This window comes from Thalassophryne amazonica, chromosome 15 (genome assembly GCF_902500255.1).
Source record: "Thalassophryne amazonica chromosome 15, fThaAma1.1, whole genome shotgun sequence".
NCBI classification, from domain to species: Eukaryota; Metazoa; Chordata; class Actinopteri; order Batrachoidiformes; family Batrachoididae; genus Thalassophryne; species Thalassophryne amazonica.
In genome coordinates this window covers 45,961,909-45,987,911 of record NC_047117.1, presented here as the reverse complement: position 1 = coordinate 45,987,911, position 26,003 = coordinate 45,961,909, and the positions used below count along the sequence as shown (strand labels likewise).

Below are 26,003 nucleotides of genomic sequence, written 5' to 3'. Positions count from 1 at the left end.
GTAACTTATTATTATTATTGTTGTTGTTTTTGGGCTGTCTTACACTTTATTATGAAACAGAAAATTAAAGACTTTTTAAATGGTTTTTATTGACACTTTTGTATTTGTATTTGTACTGTAAACACAAGATTGGCCCTCAGTAATGAAGCAGACTTGCATCAGTCTGATGTAACGCTGAGATACGTAGTTTTAAAACTACCCAGTTAATCATAATTAAGATTTGCCAGGCTAAAATCTGCAGTAACACACACAAAGTGCACAACCTGAAAGTGACGATATAAATTTTGAACGTCATTACCTTGATATTTTGATTCCAAAAGCACATTGCAGATAGTGGGGTCAGAGGTCAATCTGTTTGGCAGAGTGCAGATGGTGCTGACTGCTACGACTAGTTTGTGAGTAATCAGGCCATACACAGAAGATATGGAAGAACTGTAATGTGCTCAAACTGAATAAGACAGGTTTGTTCAGATTTTACATGTGCTCTTTTTGGTTTGCATGGATAAAATAAAGTTTATATATATATACGAGGTATCTTAGATAATAAACCAACCCTTTTATTTTTTTTTTAACTATATGGATTTGAATGACATGCGATTACACCAATCATGCTTGAACCCTCGTGCGCATGCGTGAGTTTTTTCACGCGTGTCGGTGACGTCATTTCCCTGTGGGCAGGCCTTGAGTGAGATGTGGTCCCGCCCTCTCGGCTGAATTCCTTTGTTTCACACGCTGCTCGAGACGGCGCGCGTTGCTTTATCAAAATTTTTTCTGGACCTGTGAGGAATATCCGAGTGGACACTATTCGAGAAATTAAGCTGGTTTTCTGTGAAAAGTTTAATGGCTGATGAGAGATTATGGGGTGTTTCTGTCGGTGTAAGGACTTCCCACGGAGCGGGACGTCCTGCAGCGCTTCCAGGCGCTGTCGTCGGCCTGTTTCGAGCTGAAAACATCCTAATTTAAGGCTTAATTCACCCAGGACATCGTGAGAGAACAGAGAAGATTCAGAAGAGGCCGGCATGAGGAATTTATGCGGACATTCCACTGTTTAAGGACATTTTTTTAATGAAAGACGTACGCGCAAATTCGCCGAGTCGTTTCCGTGACGACTTGGCAAATCTGTGTGCGCCGCGACAGGAAAAACACCTCCGTGTTGAAAACCATTTGTAGAATTCAGGCGGTTTTTAATGGCTTTCAACAAGTGAGTAACTGAGAAATTGTTTAACAGCTTGGGCATGTTCCAACTTGCCCGTTAAGATTTCCAACGGAGGTGTTTTTCCTGCCGCGACCCCCCCGCGGTCGGGTCCAGCCCGACATGCGACTCTGCCCGCACGTTCTTTCATGACCGTTAACAATGGAATGTCCGAATAAACTCCTCATGCCGACTTCTTCTGAAAGTTCTCTGTTCTCTGACGACTTACTGCGTCAACAGAGCCTGAAATGTGGAAGTTTTCAACTTGAAACGGCGAGACGCTGCCGCCTCGAAGCGCAGATCGCCGTCAGGCGCCGTGGACCGTCCTTAAAGCGACACTACCAGACCAAAATCTCTCATCAGCCGTTAAAATTTTTACCGAAAACCAGCTGAATTTATTGAATGGTGTCCACTCAGTTGTGCCTTACAGTTTTGAAAAATTTTTTATCAAACAAAGCAACAGTCTCTGAGCCATTCCTAAACAATGAAAAAAATCGACGAGCGGGTGGATGACTCCTCACTCAAAGACTGCCCACAGGCGAATGACGTAACCGACAGGCGTGAAAAAACTCTCGCATGCCCACGAGGGTTCAAGCATGTCTGATGTAATCACACGTGATTCAAATCCATATGGTTTTTGAAAAAAATAATAAGGTCGGATACTTTTCTAATAGACCTCGTATATTTTAACGTGACTTTTGGTGACTATAATGGAGTGTTGGTGCTGTGGACTTATGCCTCCGTCCACTGCCTAACAGAGCCAGATCCTTTGTTACCTCGTGTGCGGTGGGTCCACATGAAGGCGACAACATGTTGTATTTCGGGGCCTGCCTGAGCCCAGCTGCCAGGTGCTCACCTGTGTGTGTAAAGCTGAGTTGAATGGTATGTTCCAGCTTTCACCAAATTAAATATTCGTTCCATTGAAAGAATGGAAAAAAATTGATTATTTGTTTTATGTAACGGGTAAAATAGGGCCACATCATTTGATATTTAATTAATTTATAAACAACAGAAAAGGGACTTAAATTTTGGTGTTCCACTGCTGCTAAAGTCCAAATTGTGATGTGCATGCGCTCTCACACAGCCGGGTCGGCGCTTGTGTGCACGTGTATTACAAAAAAAAAAAATACTGTATACATCCTCAGTGCAGTGAAAAAAAATCACGTCAGAAATTAGCCCGGCTTTTCATTCTAACTTCCTGCTAACAGCCTCCAGACAGCGCAGTGTGTGTGCAGAGTGCAATGGTACCAAACGTATGGAACTAAATTTGCACTCTAAATGCAATGTAACACAAATGGGACAAATAATCCATGTCACGTGACATACAAAGCACCAATCAAATGACAAGGATCCACTTAGCCGTTATATAATAGCTTTTATTTGCCAAGTATCTACAAGAATACAAGGGATTTGACTCCAGTGTGAATTATACTCTCTCTGTATGAGCATGTATAAATATCAATCAATCAACTTTTTTCTTATATAGCGCCAAATCACAACAAACAGTTGCCCCAAGGCGCTCCATATTGTAAGGCAAGGCCATACAATAATTATGAAAAACCCCAACGGTCAAAACGACCCCCTATGAGCAAGCACTTGGCAACAGTGGCAACAAATATATACTAAACACTGAATAATTCACAGTAAAAATGTGTGAATAAAATGTGCAAATAAAGAATGTGTGCAAAGGAGAAGCAGAACAGATTGAAGTTGTGCACGAGGAATATACGAGGTCTGTTAGAAAAGTATCCGACCTTTTTATTTTTTTCAAAAACCATATGGATTTGAATCACGTGTGATTGCATCAGCCAAGCTTGAACCTTCGTGTGCATGCGTGAGTTTTTTTCACGCCTGTCGGTTGCGTTATTCGCCTGTGAGCAGGCTTTGTGTCAGCAGTGGTCCACCCCTCTCGTCGGATTTTTATTGCGAATAAAATGTCTAAACGATTTGGAGCTTTGCTGCATCAAATTTTTCCAGAATCTGTGAGAGACCTCCAGGTGGACACCATTTGGAAAATTCAGATGGCTTTCAGGGACGATTTTATGGGGATTACACAGATTAAGGAGTGCTCCAGCCGGTTTTTAAGACCGCCCACAGCGTCTGAGAGCACGTGGACATCAGTACTTTTTCGGCACATTCCACTGTTACAGGAGTTTGTTTTTTTCATGGAAAGAGGAGCGGAGGGAAAAAAAAAAACTCCTGTAACAGTGGAATGTGCCAAAAAAGTACTGATGTCCACGTCTTCTGCCATTGTTGTGTAAGTCAGACGACGTCCCGGATCAACAAAGGCTTCACGTTGGAAATGATCTGGTTGTTTCAGCCTGTCGATCGGCGCTCGGAGTGCGCCGCGCTCTCAGACGCTGTGGGCGGTCTTTAAACCGGCTGGAGCACTCCTTAATCTGTGTAATCCCCATAAAATCGTCCCTGAAAGCCATCTGAATTTTCCGAATGGTGTCCACCTGGAGGTCTCTCACAGTTTGTGGAAAAATTTGATGCAGCAAAGCTCCAAATCATTCAGACATTTTATTCGCAATAAAAATCCGACAAGAGGGGTGGACCACTGCTCACACAAAGCCTGCTCACAGGCGAATGACGCAACTGACAGGCGTGAAAAAACTCACGCATGCGCACAAAGGTTCAAGCTTGGCTGATGCAATCACACGTGATTCAAATCCATATGGTTTTTGAAAAAATAAAAAGGTCGGATACTTCTCTAACAGACCTCGTAAATCGGTGCATTTTATGGCAGGTTCAATTGTTCATCAGTGTGATGGCTTGTGGAAAGAAATTGTTCCTATGTCTCATTGTTTTGACATACAGTAATGTTCAGAATAATAGTAGTGCTATGTGACTAAAAAGATTAATCCAGGTTTTGAGTATATTTCTTATTGTTACATGGGAAACAAGGTACCAGTAGATTCTCACAAATCCAACAAGACCAAACATTCATGATATGCACACTCTTAAGGCTATGAAATTGGGCTATTAGTAAAAACAAAACAAAAAAAAATTAGAAAAGGGGGTATTCACAATAATAGTAGTGTGGCATTCAGTCAGTGACTTTGTCAATTTTGTGGAACGAATCAGGTGTCCCCTATTTAAGGATGAAGCCAGCACCTGTTGAACATGCTTTTCTCTTTGAAAGCCTGAGGAAAATGGGACGTTCAAGACATTGTTCAGAAGAACAGCATAGTTTGATTAAAAAGTTGATTGGAGAGGGGAAAACTTAGACGCAGGTGCAAAAAATTGTAGGTTGTTCATCTACAATGATCACCAGTGCTTTAAAATGGACAAAAAACCAGAGACGCATGGAAGAAAATGGAAAACAACCATCAAAATGGATAGAAGAATAACCTGAATGGCAAAGGCTCACCTCACCCACTGATCAGCTCCAGGATGATCAAAGACAGTCTGGAGTTACCTGTAAGTGCTGTGACAGTTAGAAGACACCTGTGTGAAGCTAATTTATTTGCAAGAATCTCCCACAAAGTCCCTCTGTTAAATAAGAGGTGCAGAAGAGGTTACCATTTGCCAAAGAACACATCAACTGGCCTAAAGAGAAATGTAGGAATATTTTGTGGACTGATGAGAGTAAAATTGTTCTTTTTGGGTCCAAGGGCCGCAGACAGTTTGTGAGATGACCCACAAACTCTGAATTCAAGCCACAGTTTACAGTGAAGACAGTAAAGCATGGTGGTGTAAGCATCATGATATGGGCATGTTTCTCCTACTATGGTGTTGGGCCTATATATCGCATACCAGGTATCATGGATCAGTTTGGATATGTCAAAATACTTGAAGAGGTCATGTTGCCTTATGCTGAAGAGGACATGCCCTTGAAATGGGTGTTTCAACAAGACAATGACCCCAAGCACACTAGTAAACAAGCAAAATCTTTGTTCCAAACCAACAAAATTAATTCCTCGCAGATGTGAAGAAATCATGAAAAACTGTGGTTATACAACTAAATACTAGTTTAGTGATTCACAGAATTGCTAAAAACGCAGTTTGAACATAATAGTTTTGAGTTTGTAGCGTCAACAGCAGATGCTACTATTATTGTGAACACGCCCTTTTCTACTTTTTCATAGCCTTAAGAGTGTGCATATCATGAATGTTTGGTCTTGTTGGATTTGTGAGAATCTACTGAATCTACTGGTACCTTGTTTCCGATGTAACAATAAGAAATATACTCAAAACCTGGATTAATCTTTTTGCTCACATAGCACTACTATTATTCTGAACACTACTGTACAGAGCTCTGTAATGTCGATCAGAGAGGAAGAGTCCAGGGTGTGAGCAGTCTGCAGAGATGTTACCAGCTCGCTTCCTGGTCTTGCACTAGTATAAGTCCTAGATGGAGTCAGGCTGGCTCCAATGATTTTTTTTTTTTCTGTAGACCTGACAGTTCGTTGAAGTCTGTGCCTGTCATGTTTGGAGGCAGAGGGAAACCAAAGAGATGGAGATGCACAGGACAGACTGGATGATGGATGTGTTAAAGATGATGAACAGTTCCTGGGGCAGGTTGATCTTCCTGAGCTGCCTGAGGAAGTACATCCTCTGCTGTGCCTTTTTGCTGATGGAGTCTATGTGAGAGGTCCACTTCAGATCTTGGGAGATGGTGGATCCCAGGAACTGGAAAGTCTCCACAGTAGACACAGTGTTGTTGAGAATTTGGGGTGGGGTGATGGTAGGTTTCTCCTGAAGTCCACTGTCATCTCCACAGTCTTGAGCAGGTTCAGCTCCAGGTTGTTCTGACCACACCAGAGGACCAACTGTTCCACCTCCTGTCTGTATGCAGCCTCATCCCCATCCTGGATGAGACCAATGATGGTGGTGTTGTCTGCAAACTTGGAGGTGTTTAACATAGGGGTTCACTGAGGTGCATTCATTTGTATGGAGGGAGAAGAGCAGTGGGGAGAGCACACATCCTTGCGGGGCACCACTGCTGATTGTTCGTGTGCTGGATGTGATGTTCCCCGGCCTCACCTGCTGTGTCCTGTCCATCAAGAAGTTGGAGATCCATTGACAGGTGGGAGCTGGCACAGAGAATTTGGAGTGTGTTTTTTTTTTTTTTTTTTGTAGAGAATGTCGAGGATGATGGTGCTGAAGTCCACGAACAGGATCCTCACGTACGTCTCTGCAGAGTCCAGGTACTGCAGGATGTAATGCAGACCCATGTTGACTGCATTCTCAACTGACCTGTTTGCCCGGTAGGCAACTGCAGGGGGTCCAGTAGACGTCCTGTGACGTCCTTCAGGTGGCTCAACACCAGCTGTTCAAAAGACTTCATGACTACAGATGTCAAGGTGACGGGCATGTAGTCATTTAGTCCTGTTATGGAGAGTTTCTTTGGGACTGGGATGAGGGTCCTCCATTGGGTATCTGGGCTTACACTCAAGGACAGTGTGAGAAGCCCAAATCTCTGGGATGTACTCTGAGTAGAGGCCCTGCTTCTTCATATAGAAAGGAGCCAGCTGAGGTGGTTCAGGCATCTGGTCAGGATGCCCAGTGGCTGTCTCCATTAAAACAAAACAACAAAAATAATCTTCTGACTCAAATTGTTTTTCACACCAAATTAATAAGCTGTTCATCTACCTTTTTATAGAAACCCTTTTGTGATCGTGTCCTAGCGTTTAAAGTAAAACAAGGTGGAGACAGATAAGAAAACAGCAAATTGTTCTGCTGAACAAGATTATATTTCACCCACTAACTATTGCTGCTCTTTTCTAATGCAGCATCATATTACACAAAGGCTTTAACATACACATTATTTAAATACTTCAGGATAAATACAGTGAGGAAAATAAGTATTTGAACACCCTGCACCCACTTAGAAATCATGGAGGGGTCTGAAATTTTCATCTTAGGTGTATGTCCACTGTGAGAGACATAATCTAAAAAAGAAAATCCGGAAATCACAATGTATGATTTTTAAATAATTTATTTGTATGTTACTGCTGCAGATAAGTATTTGAACACCTACCAACCAGCAAGAATTCTGGCTCACACAGACCTGTTAATTTTTCTTTAAGAAGCCACCTGTTCACACACTCAATCACACTCCAACCTGTCTACCATAGCCAAGACCAAAGAGCTGTCTAAGGACACTAGGGACAAAACTGTAGACCTGCACAAGGCTGGGATGGACTTCAGGACAACAGGCAAGCAGCTTGGTAGAAGACAACAACTGTTATGATTATTTATTAGAAAGTGGAAGAAACACAAGATGACTATCAATCTCCCTCGGTCTGGGATTCCATGCAAGATCTCACTTTGTGGGGTAAGGATGATTCTGGGAAAGCTCAGAACTACACAGGAGGACCTGGTCAATGACCTGAAGAGAGCTGGGACCACAGTCACAAAGATTACATTAGTAACACATGATGCAGTCATGGTTTATAATCCTGCAGGGCAGCAAGGTCCCCCTGCTCAAGCCAGCACATGTCCCGGCCCGTTTGAAGTTCACCAGTGACCATCTGGATGATCCAGAGGAGGCATGGGAGAAGGTCATGTGGTCAGATGAGACCAGAATAGAGCTTTTTGGAATCAGCTCCACTTACCATGTTTAGAGGATGAGAACAACCCCAAGAAAACCATCCCAACCGTGGATCATGGGGGTGGAAACATCATACTCTGGGGGTGCTCTTCTGTAAAGGGTACAGGACGACTGCACCGTATTGAAGGGAGGATGGATGGGGTCATGTATTGCGAGATTTTGGCAAACAACCTCCTTCCCTTACTAAGAGCATTGAAGATGGGTCATGGCTGGTTCTTCCAGCATGACAATGACCCCAAACACACAGCCAGGGCAACTAAGGAGAGGCTCCGTAAGAAGCATTTCAAGGTCCTGGAGTGGCCTGGCCAGTCTCCAGACCTGAACTCAATAGAAAATCTTTGGAGGGAGCTGAAACTCCAAACCTGAAAGATCTAGAGAAGATCTGTATGGAGGAGTGGACCAAAATCCCTGCTGCAGTGTGGGAAAACCTGGTGAAAAACTACAGGAAACGTTTGACCTCTGTAATTGCAAACAAAGGCTACTGTACCAAATATTAACATTGATTTTCACAGGTGTTCAAAAATACTTATTTGCAGCAGTAACATACAAATAAATTATTCAAAAAATCATACATTTTGATTTCCAGATTTTTTTATTTTTTTTTAGATTATGTCTCTCACAGTGGACATGCACCTAAGATGAAAATTTCAGACCCCTCCATGATTTCTAAGTGGGTGAACTTGCAAAATTGCAGGGTGTTCAAATACTTATTTTCCTCACTGTACATTTTAAGGGGATAACTTTTCTACAGCTTTTACTTCATTCAATACCAATTAAAATCTCAGGCCTTTAGCCAGGATGTAAAATGGGGGGAGGTTTGACTATTTTCTCATCTGACCCCCCCCCCCCCCCCCCCCATTAATGTGGGTTGTATTTGTATTTTGTTTTGCACATTTTCACCTTTTCTTTGAAATTGCAACCTATATGTTTGTTTGATGTTGGAGTTAGTAGTAGAAAAAAATGTCTTCAACACTGGACCTTTAATCAAGGGGTGCTGTGGAGGACCCCCCCCCCCCTTTCCATCTGGATTCGTCCCTGGTTTGCAGTCATTGAGCAGGAACAATCAAGAATTTGTGTATTTATGTGGAAAGCGCAACCAGATTGGGAGGTAAGAAGGTTTTATTAGTGCATTTTACATCATGCATATTCGGGAGATTTTAGAAGGATTTTGGAAAAAAGCATTAGTGTTTTTTGTTAATGCATCGTGGGTCTGCAGCTGTTTACAGTTTAACCACAGTGAGGACACTCACAGACACATTCAGAGCAGACTTTGAAAGGAATGTTTAAAAATATGTTTGTAAAACTCCAGCCAGGAGAACAAACAAAATCGACATTATTCTAAAAATCTATTTTTATGCGCCGCAATATAGCATCCGAGTTGTTCGTCTGTCCGTCCGTCCGCCGCAACGTAGCTAGGCACCTATTGCTCGCAAAAACTTCATATTTGGTGGGTACATGCCTTGGAGGAGTACTTTGCATGGGTTCGAAGGCCAGTGACCTTGACCTACTTTTCAAGGTCACCAGTGGTCACAAATGTCAAATCCTTCGCCACAACGTAGCTCGGCACCTATTGCTTGTAGAAACTTCATATTTGGTGGGTACATGCTTTGGAGGAGTACTTCGCATGTGTGCGAAGGCCGGTGACTTTGACCTACTTTTCAAGGTCACCAATGGTCACAACTGTCAAATCCTTTGCCACAACGTAGCTCAGCACCTTTTGTTCGTAGAAACTTCATACTTGGTGGGTACATGCCTTGGAGGAGTACTTCGCATGGGTTCGAAGGCCAGTGACCTTGACTTACTTTTGAAGGTCACCAGTGGTCACAAATGTCAAATCCTTCGCCACAACGTAGCTCGGCACCTATTGCTTGTAGAAACTTCATATTTGGTGGGTACATGCTTTGGAGGAGTACTTCGCATGTGTGCGAAGGCCGGTGACTTTGACCTACTTTTCAAGGTCACCAATGGTCACAACTGTCAAATCCTTTGCCACAACGTAGCTCAGCACCTTTTGTTCGTAGAAACTTCATACTTGGTGGGTACATGCCTTGGAGGAGTACTTCGCATGGGTTCGAAGGCCAGTGACCTTGACCTCCATTTCAAGGTCACCAGTGGTTGCATTTATTTTGAAGGCTGGCGACTGTGACCGACTTTATATGGTCACTGTTTGTCACATCGTCTAAATAAATATGCCAGTCTCCAATTTTTTCATTGTATATCCCACTTTACATCAAACACATAAGGCTTCAACCAAATACCCACCCCATACAAGTACATATTACTGCACTTTGCATGGAAAATAATACTGCACACGGGGCATTTTGTAATGAATGTCTCCAGTTGAATGTTATATCTTGCATCCAGTCTTGATTTTTGCATCAAGACGGCGTCAGGCCCAACTGACATAAATCCATCATAGTGACGTAGAACTTTAATCCCTGCTTCGCCTTGGGAGGTCTTCCAGGCACTTCCAACTGAGAGGACTTACGGGGAAGACCCAGAATACGATGATGGGTTTATATCTCCCAGCTGGCTTGGGAAGGCCTCAAGATCCCCACAGAAAGAGTTGGAGGACTTTGCTGAGGATAGGGAAGTGTGGGATGAGCTGCTGCCACAGCAATCCAGGCCCAGATAAGCAGCAGAAAATTAATGAATTTGGTTGCTATAAACAAATTAGGCTCAAAACAAAATAATTCATGTGCGAAAGTGTTAATATTTAATCATCAAGTTCTGATGCTCGAGTATTAACTGTTGTCATGGTGACCTCTGACTGTACTGTGTCTGGACTCCACAGTTGTCCACCTCCAAAGATTGTGTTCAGTCGTCTTAATGGGAAGCATTACCGTGCTGCAGCCACGCACCCATCTGACTGCCGAGCTGAGGGATTCACTCCTGCACATGAAGAAAACGTCAGATTTGTGTATGAAGGTGAAGGTCACAGAACAAAGTCACACTTCTGAGGTCAACCCGGAAGCCAGGACAGGCCAGAGGATCAAATTTCAGACCTGTAGTTAGATCAGTTCTTTCTGATTGACACCCCACCCCTTCAAAAAAAAAAAAGAAAAAAAAAAGTATGCTAGGCAGAGGAACTAATTTTTTTTTCCCCATTTACTTTTAAACTAAAACCAGGGTTAGATGTTAGTTGTGGTTTCAGGATTCATAAAATCTAAACTATAGAAACATGTTCTCCTTTTCAGCCATGGTTTCTCATCAGAATGTTTGTGTGTGTGGGGGGGAGCTCGTTAAACCAAAAACACAACACATCACAAAATACAGAATACTACAAACTGCTCTGTGTAACACCTCCGCTTTCTTTCACACTGATTCATAACAGTTCATTCTGTGTGTGTTTGACATTTGATCGATTGTGTCCAATGTTGGGCTACGTTATTCTCAACTAACACACAAACCTTCCTCCATGTTTATTCCATAATGCCTACAAACATTTCAAGACTGTCAAAGGTCATGTGATTTGTAGTTTTACAGGTGTAACTGTGGAAATGACGACAATGCACCGCCAGAGATCACTTTAAGAATTTCCATGCTCCTGTGCATGCTGAAACATCCTGTCCCCATGGAAATGAATGACTTGTGAAGTTGAATCGGCTTGAACTGGCATCTGTGTTGTGATTGGAGCTCTACCAAAAAAAGTCCAACCTCTGGCCTCCTTTCGTGACTGCAAAAAGCAAGGAGTTGAATGCCGGACCAAAAAGTGCAAGTGTATCAACAAAGTAACTCAGCAACTCTTAGCAAGCGAAACTTACAGGGAGGTGTACATTCCACCTGGAGTGTAAGAACTGTCACGTTTATGAAGCTTCCTGGGGTCATTTTGTCAGTTGATTTCACTGTTTAACTCACACTCCAGTTTATTGATGGTAGTAATTACAGTGTGACTTACATTGTGGAGCCGTTGCGTACGCTGCTCTAAATGTTTGTGTTGTGGCAGAACTGAGTGACTTTCGAGGGACCCACAGCCTTGAGTCTTATCTGAGGGCAAAACTCAGAATCCTTCACTGAGACCTGGTAAACATACTGCACTGGACTCAGCCTGGAGTTACCATTATCAGAACAAAAAACTTGAATATAATACAGTGACTGTTATATAGTTGTGTTTAAAATAAAGCAGTGTGTTTTAAAAAAAAAAATAAAGCTCAAAATCCTGAAAATAGCTTTTATTTTATTTCCATACATACAAATGCATTGGAAAAATTGCACACTTTTTTTTACTTTAATTCTTACTGAATTTTCAATTTAACAGCTGCATAGGATTGTCTGCCTCAATAAGAAAACGTATATAAATGCAGTTACTGAACAATATCAACCAAAAGAAAAACAAAGGAGAAAAGGAAAAAAGGAAGTAAGAGAAATGTAGCACTTGTGAGGGGGAGCTTCTTAATAGTATAAGTTAAAAAGTGAAGTGCACAAAAGTTATCAGCATCCTTGTAGTTTTTCTGGATACAGAGTCCATTTCTGACATCTTTTTTTCAAACTAACCTTCTCTCAAACCAGTGCATAAATCATTCTTTCCGTCGTCCCCATTTCCTTTATGATGTCAAACCACTGGTTCTGAGTTGGAGATTCAGGCTTTTATCAGCTTCAAGTAAAGGCTTTCCTCGCAGCTGTAAGTAGTATCTTAACCAAGCAGCGGTCTTCCACTTGCACTACTAGTGTGATATGACCAAAGTATTAGAAGGAATATATCAACGCACATAAAGCAAAACAGCATGTATATATTTCCAAAAGGGCTTCAGTTTTTCACAGTTCCAAAAAGTATGAGTATGGTGAGCATTCAAAAGGCCAACACTGGACATTCTATTGCAAATCAAAAGATGAGGAAAATGTATCACATTTGTTATTACTTGACAGAATGTGAAGAAAAAGGAATATTAGGCTGTTTAAAAAATAGTGTATATATTTTTCTTTGTGACTCTTATTGCACCTTGGCAGGTGCCCTTATTTAAGGATGAATGTTGTATGGCTGGGGGGGCCTGGCTGCCGGTTTGTTTGTCATTTGGTTTCCTCCCAGGTGGCGTGCATTTGGGACTGAGTGGCTGTGTTGCTGAGGCTGTTAGGACTTCACCCTGATCACCTGCGACTCGTCAGGACTCACAGCTGAGGTGCATCTGGAGGGATTGGAGTATGTTGGCATTTAAGACTGAAGTGCACAGTGTGCATTTGCCAGAGACTCGACCTTGTGACCAGACAGGTGAGATCGTCGTCTCGGGAGCCATCTCATCAGCAGCGGACGCTGAGAATGTCCAGGTTTGATGCACGGTCTGTGAAAGAGGAGGGGGTGAGGTCTCACGCTCGTCAGCACACTTCCTGAGGTACGTTGGATTTTGTGACTAACAGTTATACAGTCAGTAAATGTGGTGTCCCTCACACCTTATTGTATTGAGCTGTATGTTAGTCATGTATCAGCTTCCACTGCAGTGGTGATTTGTGAACGAGATGTTCCATGCCTGCAGGTTGGAAGCTGATCAGTAATCAAGCCAGGAAGTGTTTGCTGTTTGTACACCTTTAAGTGTTCTGTGTGTAGAGTGTGGACTCACATAATGGTTCCTTCTTTCACAGACTCGGTTGTTGCGGCCACCTGGGGGGTGTCGGCGGGGTCCTTGGGTCCGAAACAGCTTCTGGCTCCGGACCATTAGCGCTGCTGGGAGCGCACCACGCCAGACCGCACTTTTTATTATTATTATGGTCACTGTTATGTATTAAATTCAGTTAGCCTTTGTACCGTGCTCTGCTTATTTCATACTGGGTCCTTCAAACGCTGGTCGGTTCTCCGAGCTGCGTCCGACACATAACAGTAGTCTCTGGCCAAACATCACGGACCCAGCGGTAGCAGAGACGGTAACGCGCCGGGAAGGCGGCAGCAGACGTTCAGTGGTTATCCGGATCAGTTGCGGGGCTCTCCGCCCGGAAGGTGCGTGTTTGAGAACCCATTACTAGATACTAATTTGTGCTCTCTTGCAGCCGTGTCCTGTGTTTGTGCCTTATCCGTGGGTCGTGGTGGAGTGTGACTGGCGACAGCTTCGCGTCACACTCCGACCGGATAAGAGGCTTAAACGGGAGCTGCAAGAGTGCGTTTGTAATGGGTTCACGCGCACGGCGGAGCTCTGTTAGCACGGGTCGCTGGGCTTCCTGTGCTACAGTCGTAGCCCCGTTTCCCCGGATAAAAGGTAACTACTGCGTCTGTTGTTTCAGCTCCGGCGTTATTTAGTTGAGCACATTTTGGTTGTTGCACACAGCTGCGCACGAGGATGCAGCTCGTTTGTTTTTTTGTCACCAAAGGGGGTTTTTCATTTTTTTAGCACTCTGGTTCCCCCTTGTGGTGCCTGAATCACGGTACCGTCAAGCTCTTGAGTAGGAACAGGTGTGTTCCATGTGGTTGAGCTTGACGGTATAACTCACTGATTTGTTTTGTGTTGGTTCATTTTGTGTGGGTGTTTTTTGAGTGGGTTTTTGTTTTTTGTTGTCCACTGTTTGTCTGGGGGTGTGATCCTGCAGCCTTTGCTACACAAAAAAAGAAAAGGAAAGACGGGGACCCAAATAACTGTGTGTTGGTCTGTTTTTTTTTTTTTTTGTTTCTTTTTGTTTCCCCCCTCCCCGGGGTTAGATGGAACGGTCCCCTGGGGGGTGATGGGGTGGTATTTGGGTTGTCTTTCTCTGTTTTTTGTTATGCCCTCTCTTCTCCTCTGACTCCAGCCGGGGGTGCCGTAGTGTCGGCATTGCTGGAGGGGTGCAGTTAGGTTGAGCTGGGCGTTTCCCAGGTGGCCTCTGCACCCGGGAGGGGAGGGGGGGGGGGGTTTGGGGTTTTTGTTTTTTTTTTTCCTCCCCCAGTTTCCACCCTCAGGGTTTGACTGTGGTGTCCTCTGGGGGGGAAAAGGCGTTGGGTCCATCTAGCCGTGGGCGGCCGGGGCTGGGTCCATTGGTCGTGTGGGGAGGCGTCTCCTGGGGTTGACGAGTGGTCCTCTGGGGGGCGCTGGTAGTCCCCGTGGGTGACGGTGGATCCCAGAGGGACCTCGGCCGTGGTTATTACTCCTGGAGCTGGCGGGTGGCCCTCTGGGGGGTGTTGGTCCCTGCGTGTCGTTTGGGGGGGAGGAGGGGGGGGGTCTTTTGGCATTTTTGTTTGTGTGTTTACATGTGGGTTGTTTTTCTTTTCTCCCCTTCCCTGGGGTTTGATGGGACGGTCCCCTGGGGAGGGGGGGGGGGATGTTTTGGTTGTCTTGTTTTTGACTAATCACACGTTTGGTTAAAGGCTGACCGCACAGGTGTAGGAACTCCTGGCCACACCTGTGCTAAGACTGTTAGAACCAAGGGCAAATATGCAGCCAGTTCGGGCAGTCTGTTGGAGGACGAGCGCGGACGTGGTTTCCAGCCATGGTCCCTGGAGGGGGGTGTTTCTCCTGGGCCAGGTGTGTGTGGTCGCCGGGAGGCTTCCCGTGAGGGTGGGGTACTGTTGTATGGCTGGGGGGGCCTGGCTGCCGGTTTGTTTGTCATTTGGTTTCCTCCCAGGTGGCGTGCATTTGGGACTGAGTGGCTGTGTTGCTGAGGCTGTTAGGACTTCACCCTGATCACCTGCGACTCGTCAGGACTCACAGCTGAGGTGCATCTGGAGGGATTGGAGTATGTTGGCATTTAAGACTGAAGTGCACAGTGTGCATTTGCCAGAGACTCGACCTTGTGACCAGACAGGTGAGATCGTCGTCTCGGGAGCCATCTCATCAGCAGCGGACGCTGAGAATGTCCAGGTTTGATGCACGGTCTGTGAAAGAGGAGGGGGTGAGGTCTCACGCTCGTCAGCACACTTCCTGAGGTACGTTGGATTTTGTGACTAACAGTTATACAGTCAGTAAATGTGGTGTCCCTCACACCTTATTGTATTGAGCTGTATGTTAGTCATGTATCAGCTTCCACTGCAGTGGTGATTTGTGAACGAGATGTTCCATGCCTGCAGGTTGGAAGCTGATCAGTAATCAAGCCAGGAAGTGTTTGCTGTTTGTACACCTTTAAGTGTTCTGTGTGTAGAGTGTGGACTCACATAATGGTTCCTTCTTTCACAGACTCGGTTGTTGCGGCCACCTGGGGGGTGTCGGCGGGGTCCTTGGGTCCGAAACAGCTTCTGGCTCCGGACCATTAGCGCTGCTGGGAGCGCACCACGCCAGACCGCACTTTTTATTATTATTATGGTCACTGTTATGTATTAAATTCAGTTAGCCTTTGTACCGTGCTCTGCTTATTTCATACTGGGTCCTTCAAACGCTGGTCGGTTCTCCGAGCTGCGTCCGACACATAACAATGAAGGCAGCACATGTAGATGCTGGTTGCAGTGCGTCTCTCTCTGAAATTTGAGTAAAATGGGTCATTCCAGACATTGTTCAGAAGAACACCGTACTTTGAATAAAAAGTTGATCAAATCAAATCAATTTAATTTATATAGCGCCAAATCACAACAAACAGTTGCCCCAAGGCGCTTCGTATTGCAAGGCAAAAGCCATACAATAATCACAGAAAAACCCCAACGGTCAAAACGACCCCCTATGAGCAAGCACTTGGCAACAGTGGGAAGGAAAAACCCCCTTTTAACAGGAAGAAACCTCCAGCAGAACCAGGCTCAGGGAGGGGCAGTCTTCTGCTGGGACTGGTTGGGGCTGAGGGAGAGAACCAGGAAAAAGACATGCTGTGGAGGGGAGCAGAGATCAATAACTAATGATTAAATGCAGAGTGGTGCATACAGAGCAAAAAGAGGTGAATAAAAAGAAACAGTGCATCATGGGAACCCCCCCAGCAGTCTAAGTCTATAGCAGCATAACTAAGGGATGGTTCAGGGTCACCTGATCCAACCCTAACTATAAGCTTTAGCAAAAAGGAAAGTTTTAAGCCTAAGGTTAAAAGTAGAGAGGGTGTCTGTCTCCCTGATCTGAATTGGGAGCTGGTTCCACAGGAGAGGAGCCTGAAAGCTGAAGGCTCTGCCTCCCATTCTACTCTTACAAACCCTAGGAACTACAAGTAAGCCTGCAGTCTGAGAGCGAAGCGCTCTATTGGGGTGATATGGTACTACGAGGTCCCTAAGATAAGATGGGACCTGATTATTCAAAACCTTATAAGTAAGAAGAAGAATTTTAAATTCTATTCTAGAATTAACAGGAAGCCAATGAAGAGAGGCCAATATGGGTGAGATATGCTCTCTCCTTCTAGTCCCCGTTAGTACTCTAGCTGCAGCATTTTGAATTAACTGAAGGCTTTTTAGGGAACTTTTAGGACAACCTGATAATAATGAATTACAATAGTCCAGCCTAGAGGAAATAAATGCATGAATTAGTTTTTCAGCATCACTCTGAGACAAGACCTTTCTAATTTTAAAGATATTGCGTAAATGCAAAAAAGCAGTCCTACATATTTGTTTAATATGCGCTTTGAATGACATATCCTGATCAAAAATGACTCCAAGATTTCTTACAGTATTACTAGAGGTCAGGGTAATGCCATCCAGAGTAAGGATCTGATTAGACACCATGTTTCTAAGATTTGTGGGGCCAAGTACAATAACTTCAGTTTTATCTGAGTTTAAAAGCAGGAAATTAGAGGTCATCCATGTCTTTATGTCTGTAAGACAATCCTGCAGTTTAGCTAATTGGTGTGTCTCCTCTGGCTTCATGGATAGATAAAGCTGGGTATCATCTGCGTAACAATGAAAATTTAAGCAATACCGTCTAATAATACTGCCTAAGGGAAGCATGTATAAAGTGAATAAAATTGGTCCTAGCACAGAACCTTGTGGAACTCCATAATTAGCTTTAGTCTGTGAAGAAGATTCCCCATTTACATGAACAAATTGTAATCTATTAGACAAATATGATTCAAATCACCGCAGCGCAGTGCCTTTAATACCTATGGCATGCTCTAATCTCTGTAATAAAATTTTATGATCAACAGTATCAAAAGCAGCACTGAGGTCTAACAGAACAAGCACAGAGATGAGTCCACTGTCCGAGGCCATGAGAAGATCATTTGTAACCTTCACTAATGCTGTTTCTGTACTATGATGAATTCTAAAACCTGACTGAAACTCTTCAAATAGACCATTCCTCTGCAGATGATCAGTTAGCTGTTTTACAACTACCCTTTCAAGAATTTTTGAGAGAAAAGGAAGGTTGGAGATTGGCCTATAATTAGCTAAGATAGCTGGGTCAAGTGATGGCTTTTTAAGTAATGGTTTAATTACTGCCACCTTAAAAGCCTGTGGTACATAGCCAACTAATAAAGATAGATTGATCATATTTAAGATCGAAGCATTAATTAATGGTAGGGCTTCCTTGAGCAGCCTGGTAGGAATGGGGTCTAATAAACATGTTGATGGTTTGGATGAAGTAACTAATGAAAATAACTCAGACAGAACAATTGGAGAGAAAGAGTCTAACCAAATACCGGCATCACTGAAAGCAGCCAAAGATAACGATACGTCTTTGGGATGGTTATGAGTAATTTTTTCTCTAATAGTTAAAATTTTGTTAGCAAAGAAAGTCATGAAGTCATTACTAGTTAAAGTTAATGGAATACTCAGCTCAATAGAGCTCTGACTCTTTGTCAGCCTGGCTACAGTGCTGAAAAGAAACCTGGGGTTGTTCTTATTTTCTTCAATTAGTGATGAGTAGAAAGATGTCCTAGCTTTACGGAGGGCTTTTTATAGAGCAACAGACTCTTTTTCCAGGCTAAGTGAAGATCTTCTAAATTAGTGAGACGCCATTTCCTCTCCAACTTACGGGTTATCTGCTTTAAGCTACGAGTTTGTGAGTTATACCACGGAGTCAGGCACTTCTGATTTAAAGCTCTCTTTTTCAGAGGAGCTACAGCATCCAAGGTTGTCTTCAATGAGGATGTAAAACTATTAACGAGATAGATACTCTATCTCACTTACAGAGTTTAGGTAGCTACTCTGCACTGTGTTGTTATATGGCATTAGAGAACATAAAGAAGGAATCATATCCTTAAACCTAGTTACAGCGCTTTCTGATAGACGTCTAGTGTAATGAAACTTATTCCCCACTGCTGGGTAGTCCATCAGAGTAAATGTAAATGTTATTAAGAAATGATCAGACAGAAGGGAGTTTTCAGGGAATACTGTTAAGTCTTCTATTTCCATACCGTAAGTCAGAACAAGATCTAAGATATGAATAAAGTGGTGGGTGGACTCATTTACATTTTGAGCAAAGCCAATAGAGTCTAATAATAGATTAAATGCAGTGTTGAGGCTGTCATTCTCAGCATCTGTGTGGATGTTAAAATCGCCCACTATAATTATCTGAGCTAAGCACTAAGTCAGACAAAAGGTCTGAAAATTCACAGAGAAAATCACAGTAACGACCAGGTGGACGATAGATAATAACAAATAAAACTGGTTTTTGGGACTTCCAATTTGGATGGACAAGACTAAGAGTCAAGCTTTCAAATGAATTAAAGCTCTGTCTGGGTTTTTGATTAATTAATAAGCTGGAATGGAAGATTGCTGCTAATCCTCCGCCCCGGCCCGTGCTACGAGCATTCTGACAGTTAGTGTGACTCGGGGGTGTTGACTCATTTAAACTAACATATTCATCCTGCTGTAACCAGGTTTCTGTAAGGCAGAATAAATCAATATGTTGATCAATTATTATATCATTTACCAACAGGGACTTAGAAGAGACCACATTTAACTGTTTTAGTCTGTGGTGCAGTTGAAGGTGCTATATTATTTTTTCTTTTTGAATTTTTATGCTTAAATAGATTTTTGCTGGTTATTGGTGGTCTGGGAGCAGGCACCGTCTCTACGGGGATGGGGTAATGAGGGGATGGCAGGGGGAGAGAAGCTGCAGAGAGGTGTGTAAGACTACAACTCTGCTTCCTGGTCCCAACCCTGGATAGTCACGGTTTGGAGGATTTAAGAAAATTGGCCAGATTTCTAGAAATGAGAGCTGCTCCATCCAAAGTGGGATGGATGCCGTCTCTCCTAACAAGACCAGGTTTTCCCCAGAAGCTTTGCCAATTATCTATGAAGCCCACCTCATTTTTTGGACACCACTCAGACAGCCAGCAATTCAAGGAGAACATGCGGCTAAACATGTCACTCCCGGTCCGATTGGGGAGGGGCCCAGAGAAAACTACAGAGTCCGACATTGTTTTTGCAAAGTTACACACCGATTCAATGTTAATTTTAGTGACCTCCGATTGGCGTAACCGGGTGTCATTACTGCCGACGTGAATTACAATCTTACCAAATTTACGCTTAGCCTTAGCCAGCAGTTTCAAATTTCCTTCAATGTCGCCTGCTCTGGCCCCCAGAAGACAATTGACTATGGTTGCTGGTGTCGCTAACTTCACATTTCTCAAAACAGAGTTGCCAATAACCAGAGTTTGATCCTCGGCGGGTGTGTCGTCGAGTGGGGAAAAACGGTTAGAAATGTGAACGGGTTGGCGGTGTACACGGGGCTTCTGTTTAGGACTACGCTTCCTCCTCACAGTCACCCAGTCGGCCTGCTTTCCCGGCTGCTCGGGATCTGCCAGGGGGTAACTAACAGCGGCTAAGCTACCTTGGTCCGCACCGACTACAGGGGCCTGGCTAGCTGTAGGATTTTCCACGGTGCGGAGCTGAGTCTCCAATTCGCCAGGCCTGGCCTCCAAAGCTACGAATAAGCTACACTTATTACAAGTACCGTTACTGCTAAAGGAGGCCGAGGAATAACTAAACATTTCACACCCAGAGCAGAAAAGTGCAGGAGAGACAGGAGAAGCCGCCATGCTAAACCGGCTAAGAGCTAGTAGCTGCGCTAAGCTAGCGGATTCCTAAAAACACGCAAAGTGAATAATGTGTAAATAATTTAGAGGTGATTCAGCAGAAGGAGTGCTTTAGTTAAGGCACGTGAAGATTACACTGGGAAACAAATCGTAATCTAGATAACTAGATCAATCTAACTGCGCAGATTAAACAGCTAACAGATACAGCAAAACACCGCTGCTGTATCAGAGCGGGAAAAACACAGAAGTGCAGAAAATGGCAGTCTACTCAGCTAAAATCATCTCAAAAGCTTTAAAATGGCAAACCAAAACCAGAAAGATGTGGAAGAAAACGGAAACCACCATTCGAATGGATCAAAGAATAGCCAGAATGGCAAAGACTCAGACAATGATCAGTTCCAGGGGGATCAAAGAATGTCTAAAGTTACCTGTGAGTACTGTAACAATTAGAAGATACCTATGTGAAGCCAAGCTATGGACAAGAAACTCCTGCAGTGTCTCATTGTTGAAGAAATGACTTGTTGAAGAAGTTACAATTTGCCAAAGAACACATTGACTGGACTAAAGAGAAATGGAGCAACATTTTGTGGAGTGATGAAAGCAAATTGTTCTTTTTGGGCAGGGCCGGTGCTAGCCATTTGGGTGCCTGAAGCACAAATGCTTTGTGGTGGTGGTGGTGATGCCCCCCCGAAATGAACAGTAATTCAGAATTTGTCAGTGCGGTTCGCTTTACGAGGTCTGTTAGAAAAGTATCCGACCTTTTTATTTTTTTCAAAAACCATATGGATTTGAATCACGTGTGATTGCGTCAGACAAGCTTGAACCTTCGTGCGCATGTGTGAGTTTTTTTCACGCCTGTCGGTTGCATCATTCGCCTGTGAGCAGGCTTTGTGTGAGCAGTGGTCCACCCCTCTCGTCGGATTTTTATTGCAAATAAATGTCTGAACGATTTGGAGCTTTGCTGCATCAATTTTTTCCAGAAACTGTGAGAAACCTCCAGGTGGTAACCATTCGAAATTCCTCCGCTGCTCTTTCCATGACAGAAACTGCTGTAACAGTGGAATGTGCTGTTCATTTCCAAACTGGACGCTGTGTTTTATCCGGGACATCCTCTGACTAGCACAGGAACTGCGGAAGACGTGGACATTAGCACTTTTTCAGCACATTGAGACAGACGTGCGGAGGAATTCCATGCGTTGCGGTGGCGCCGCATGGCACAAAGCAACGCCTTGATGAAGCCTAACAGGACATGTTCTGGCATGTCCAGGCTCATCCACAATTTCTCGGTTAGTCACACGACTGAAAACCCACCGACAGCCGTCTGAAAGCCATCTCAAAGCCGTCCTGTGAGACCAACACGGAGGTGGTTTTGTGCAGTGCCATAAGTGGCACGGTGGCGCATCCGTCCACTTTTCTTTCCATGAAAAAAACTCCTGTAACAGTGGAATGTGCCGAAAAAGTACTGATGTCCACGTCTCCTGCCATTTTTGTCTAAGTCAGATGATGCCCCGGGTCAACAAAGCCTTCACGTTGGAAATGATCTGGTTGTTTCAGCGGGGTTTGAGCCTGTCGATCGGCGCTCGGAGCGCGGCGCGCTCTCAGCAGCTGTGGGCGGTCTTTAAACCGGCTGGAGCACTCCTTAATCTGTGTAACCACCATAAAATCGTTCCTCAAAGCCATTTGAATTTTCCGAACGGTGTCCACCTGGAGGTCTCTCACAGTTTGTGGAAAAAATTGATGCAGCAAAGCTCCAAATCATTCAGACATTCGCAATAAAAATCCGACGAGAGGGGTGGACCACTGCTCGCACAAAGCCATCTCACAGGCAAATGACGCAACCGACAGGCGTGAAAAAACTCAAGCATGCGCACGAAGGTTCAAGCTTGGCTGATGCAATCACACGTGATTCAAATCCATATGGTTTTTGAAAAAAATAAAAAGGTCAAATACTTTTCTCACAGACCTCGTATTTCCAAAATAACTTCTCAATACTCAATATTAAATTACTATTGTTATTTTAATAATTTCTTAATCTTTTGAAAACAGCTACAAAGAAATAATTTTGCATTAATTGCACCAAACATGACAAGAAATAAATATAAATTTAAAATAAATAAATACCACCACCATTATTTAAAAAACTGATTTGTGCAACCACAGTAGACTGAACATTGCACCGAACTTTGTAAACACAACAAAGTGCTCAAGCATTTAGCCTTGGAAACATACATGTAAGTGATAATGTGCAAATTTCTTCAGTAAGTAATATACATTATGTATATTACTTACTGAAGAAATTTGCAATTATTAATCTCAACCTTGCACATCTGTCCAGACTGTGGTGGGGAGTCCAACAGGTGCAGTGTTGGCGGCGGAGGGGGCAAAGGGGAGAAGTCGGTACTTTTAAGTGCTGCGCGTCCAATACAGAAAGAGGAACAGGTGAAAGCACACCCATGCTTAAGAGACGAGCAACTCCAGGGTACCTTGTTGACCTGCAGCGGGATACCTGGCTGTGTGGACAGATGCGTAATCCAGTGCGTAAAGTCTCCAAGATGAATTCTTATCAAATCAAATCAATTTTATTTATATAACGCCAAATCACAACAAACAGTTGCCCCAAGGCGCTTTATATTGTAAGGCAAGGCCATACAATAATTATGGAAAAACCCCAACGGTCAAAACGACCCCCTGTGAGCAAGCACTTGGCGACAGTGGGAAGGAAAAACTCCCTTTTAACAGGAAGAAACCTCCAGCAGAACCAGGCTCAGGGAGGGGCAGTCTTCTGCTGGGACTGGTTGGGGCTGAGGGAGAGAACCAGGAAAAAGACATGCTGTGGAGGGGAGCAGAGATCAATCACTAATATGAGGAAAAGATCAGGGTTGCGGGTCTGTCCTTGTGCAGACAGGAGCAGTAGTAAGATTTAGTCCCCGCGGGGCAGGATCAGGTGCTTTTGGAGGTGAGCTTGCTGCACTGGCTGATGGAAGAAACTGGGAGCTGGAGACGGGTGTGGAAGTTACCTTTGCTCTCGGACCCGGCTGTACTGTCTGAGAGGATGAAGCACCAGCGCAACACAAGCACACAGCGTGTGGTAAGAAAGGCGAGGATGGAAGGGAGGGAAGGGGGGGATGATGATGGGAACAGCTGTGACTGGCTGGCGAACTCAGCATCCCTGCGAGGAAATGACAGCCGCACTTTGCACCTGATTTTCCAGACTTCCCGCAGTCCTCAGCCACTGGTTATCGCCTGGCTACTGCAGTTCTCAGTGTGCCCTCCCGAGTCCCAACATAATACCAGTCAAAACAGCGCAATGACATCACCTCCAAAATGTTTGAAAGGGGGAAAAATGCAATCAGATCTTTTTTTTTTTTTTTTTACACATCTAAAGTTTAAGCAGTTTCCCTTAATGTGGGGAAAAACACAGAAGTCTCTGGTTTGTGCAAAAAATAAATAAATAAATAAAATAAGGAGAGGGAAATAAGTCCGAGGTAGAAGAGAGAGATCACAACTTTGTGAAGAATAAAAGTTAAACAGGCGCACTGGAAAACGTGTTTACCCCAAATCACAGATCGAATCCAGATAAAAAAAAAAAAAAAAAATCCCATGCTGCTTCTGTTTCATTCACAGGAAAGAACGGACACAGGCGTGCGTTTTTATCCACTTCCCTGATTTCAAAATACTTGAAAAGGTCAAGTTCCCTTATGCTGAAGGCGAAATACCCTTGAAATGGGAGTTTGTACAAGACAATAACCCCAATAGCAGCATCTCAGTTCCAGACCAACAAGATTAACGAGCCCAATCCCGGGATCTTAATCCAATAGAAAACTTGTAGGGTGACATCATCAGAATGCTGCTTCTGAGGCAAAACTAAGAAATGCAGAGAAACTGTGGAATGTAGTCCAATGGTCCTGGGCTGGAATATCTGTGAACAGGTGCCAGACGTTGGTAGATTCCACACAACACAGATGTGAAGTAGTTCTCAGAAACAGTGGTTATACAACTAAATATCAGTTCAGTGATTCACAGGAAAATACATCTTCAAGCATTTTTCAGTTTATACAGTAAATGTTTGTGAACAACCTAATATTCCTTTTTCTTCACTTTATATAAAGTAATAAATGATTAATTTTTCTTCGTTTTGATTTTAATGGAATGTGCAGTGTTCCCAGTTCATTTGTGTGTGTGTGGAAATAAATGCTATAAGGATTTTGAGCTGTACTCGCTTTTTTAAACACACTTTTATTTTGAACACAACTGAAATGGAGAACTTTTTATTTGGTTTTTGGATCTTGCAAGTTTTTACCTTTAATCTTTGTATGCATTTTCAGTCATGTTGACAGTGTTTTTTTTGTGTGCAGCGTGGCAGGAGGTGGAGCAGCAGCTTCGGGGCAGCGGGGAGTCAGCTGAATGTCAGGGGCCCATTCAGTATACTGAAAAGAATTCCAGTGCTATCATGAAGAGTATGTATATTGTCTCTTTCTTTGTCCTTCAGCTAGCTGTTGCACACAAACTATTTTGATTATTGTGGAATTTCCTGTCATTCAGCCATGTTTGTTTGTACATCATCCCATCAGTTTGTACAACCCCAATTCCAGTGAAGTTGGGACGTTGTGTAAAATGTAAAGAAAAACAGAATACAATGATTTGCAAATCCTGTTCAACCTATATTCAATTGAATACACCACAAAGACAAGATATTTAATGTTCAAACTAATAAACTTTATTGTTTTTCTGAAAATATTTGATCATTTTGAAATGGATGCCTGCAACACGTTTCAAAAAAGCTGGGACAGTGGTATGTTTACCACTGTGTTACATAACCTTTCCTTCTAACAACACTCAATAAGCATTTGGGAACTGAGGACACTAATTGTTGAAGCTTTGTAGGTGGAATTCTTTCCCATTCTTCCTTGATGTACGACTTCAGTTGTTCAACAGTCCGGGGTCTCCATTGTTGTATTTTGCGCTTCATTATGTGCCACACGTTTTCAATGGGTGACAGGTCTGGACTGCAGGCAGGCCAGTCTAGTACCCACACTCTTTTACTACAAAGCCACGCTGTTGTAACACGTGCAAAATGTAGCTTGTCATTGTCTTGCTGAAATAAGCAGGGATGTCCCTGAAAAAGACGTTGCTTGGATGGCAGCATGTGTTGCTCCAAAACCTGGATGTACATTTCAGCATTGATGGGGCCATCACAGATGTGTAAGTTGCCCATGCCGTGGGCACTAACACACCCCCATACCATCACAGATGCTGGCTTTTGAACTTTGCGTTGGTAACAGTCTAGATGGTCTTTTTCGTCTTTTGTCCGGAGGACACGACGTCCATGATTTCCAAAAACAATTTGAAATGTGGACTCATCAGACCACAGCACACTTTTCCACTTTGTGTCTGTCCATTTCAAATGAGCTTGGGCCCAGAGAAGGCAGTGGTGTTTTTTATATTGTTGATGTATGGCTTTCGCTTTGCATGGTAGTT

The 26,003-nt window shown here is 43.6% G+C and overlaps 1 protein-coding gene and 1 long non-coding RNA gene across 2 annotated transcripts in view; one reads left to right on the top strand and one right to left on the bottom strand.

Moving 5' to 3' along the window:
• The window catches only part of mcrip2 (MAPK regulated corepressor interacting protein 2), a 29,078-nt gene that overhangs the window by 1,397 nt on the left and 1,678 nt on the right, over positions 1 to 26,003 (top strand). Inside the window, exons 3-4 of the mRNA XM_034187435.1 lie at positions 10,546 to 10,679; positions 24,881 to 24,982. Coding sequence (XP_034043326.1) covers positions 10,546 to 10,679; positions 24,881 to 24,982 — 236 coding nt within the window. The remainder of the gene's footprint in view (positions 1 to 10,545; positions 10,680 to 24,880; positions 24,983 to 26,003) is intronic.
• Positions 4,389 to 21,096, bottom strand: LOC117525557. The gene is made up of 3 exons (XR_004565089.1): positions 20,769 to 21,096; positions 14,154 to 14,160; positions 4,389 to 4,417 (listed from the first exon to the last, which is right to left on the bottom strand). It is a non-coding gene; the product is annotated as an uncharacterized LOC117525557 (long non-coding RNA).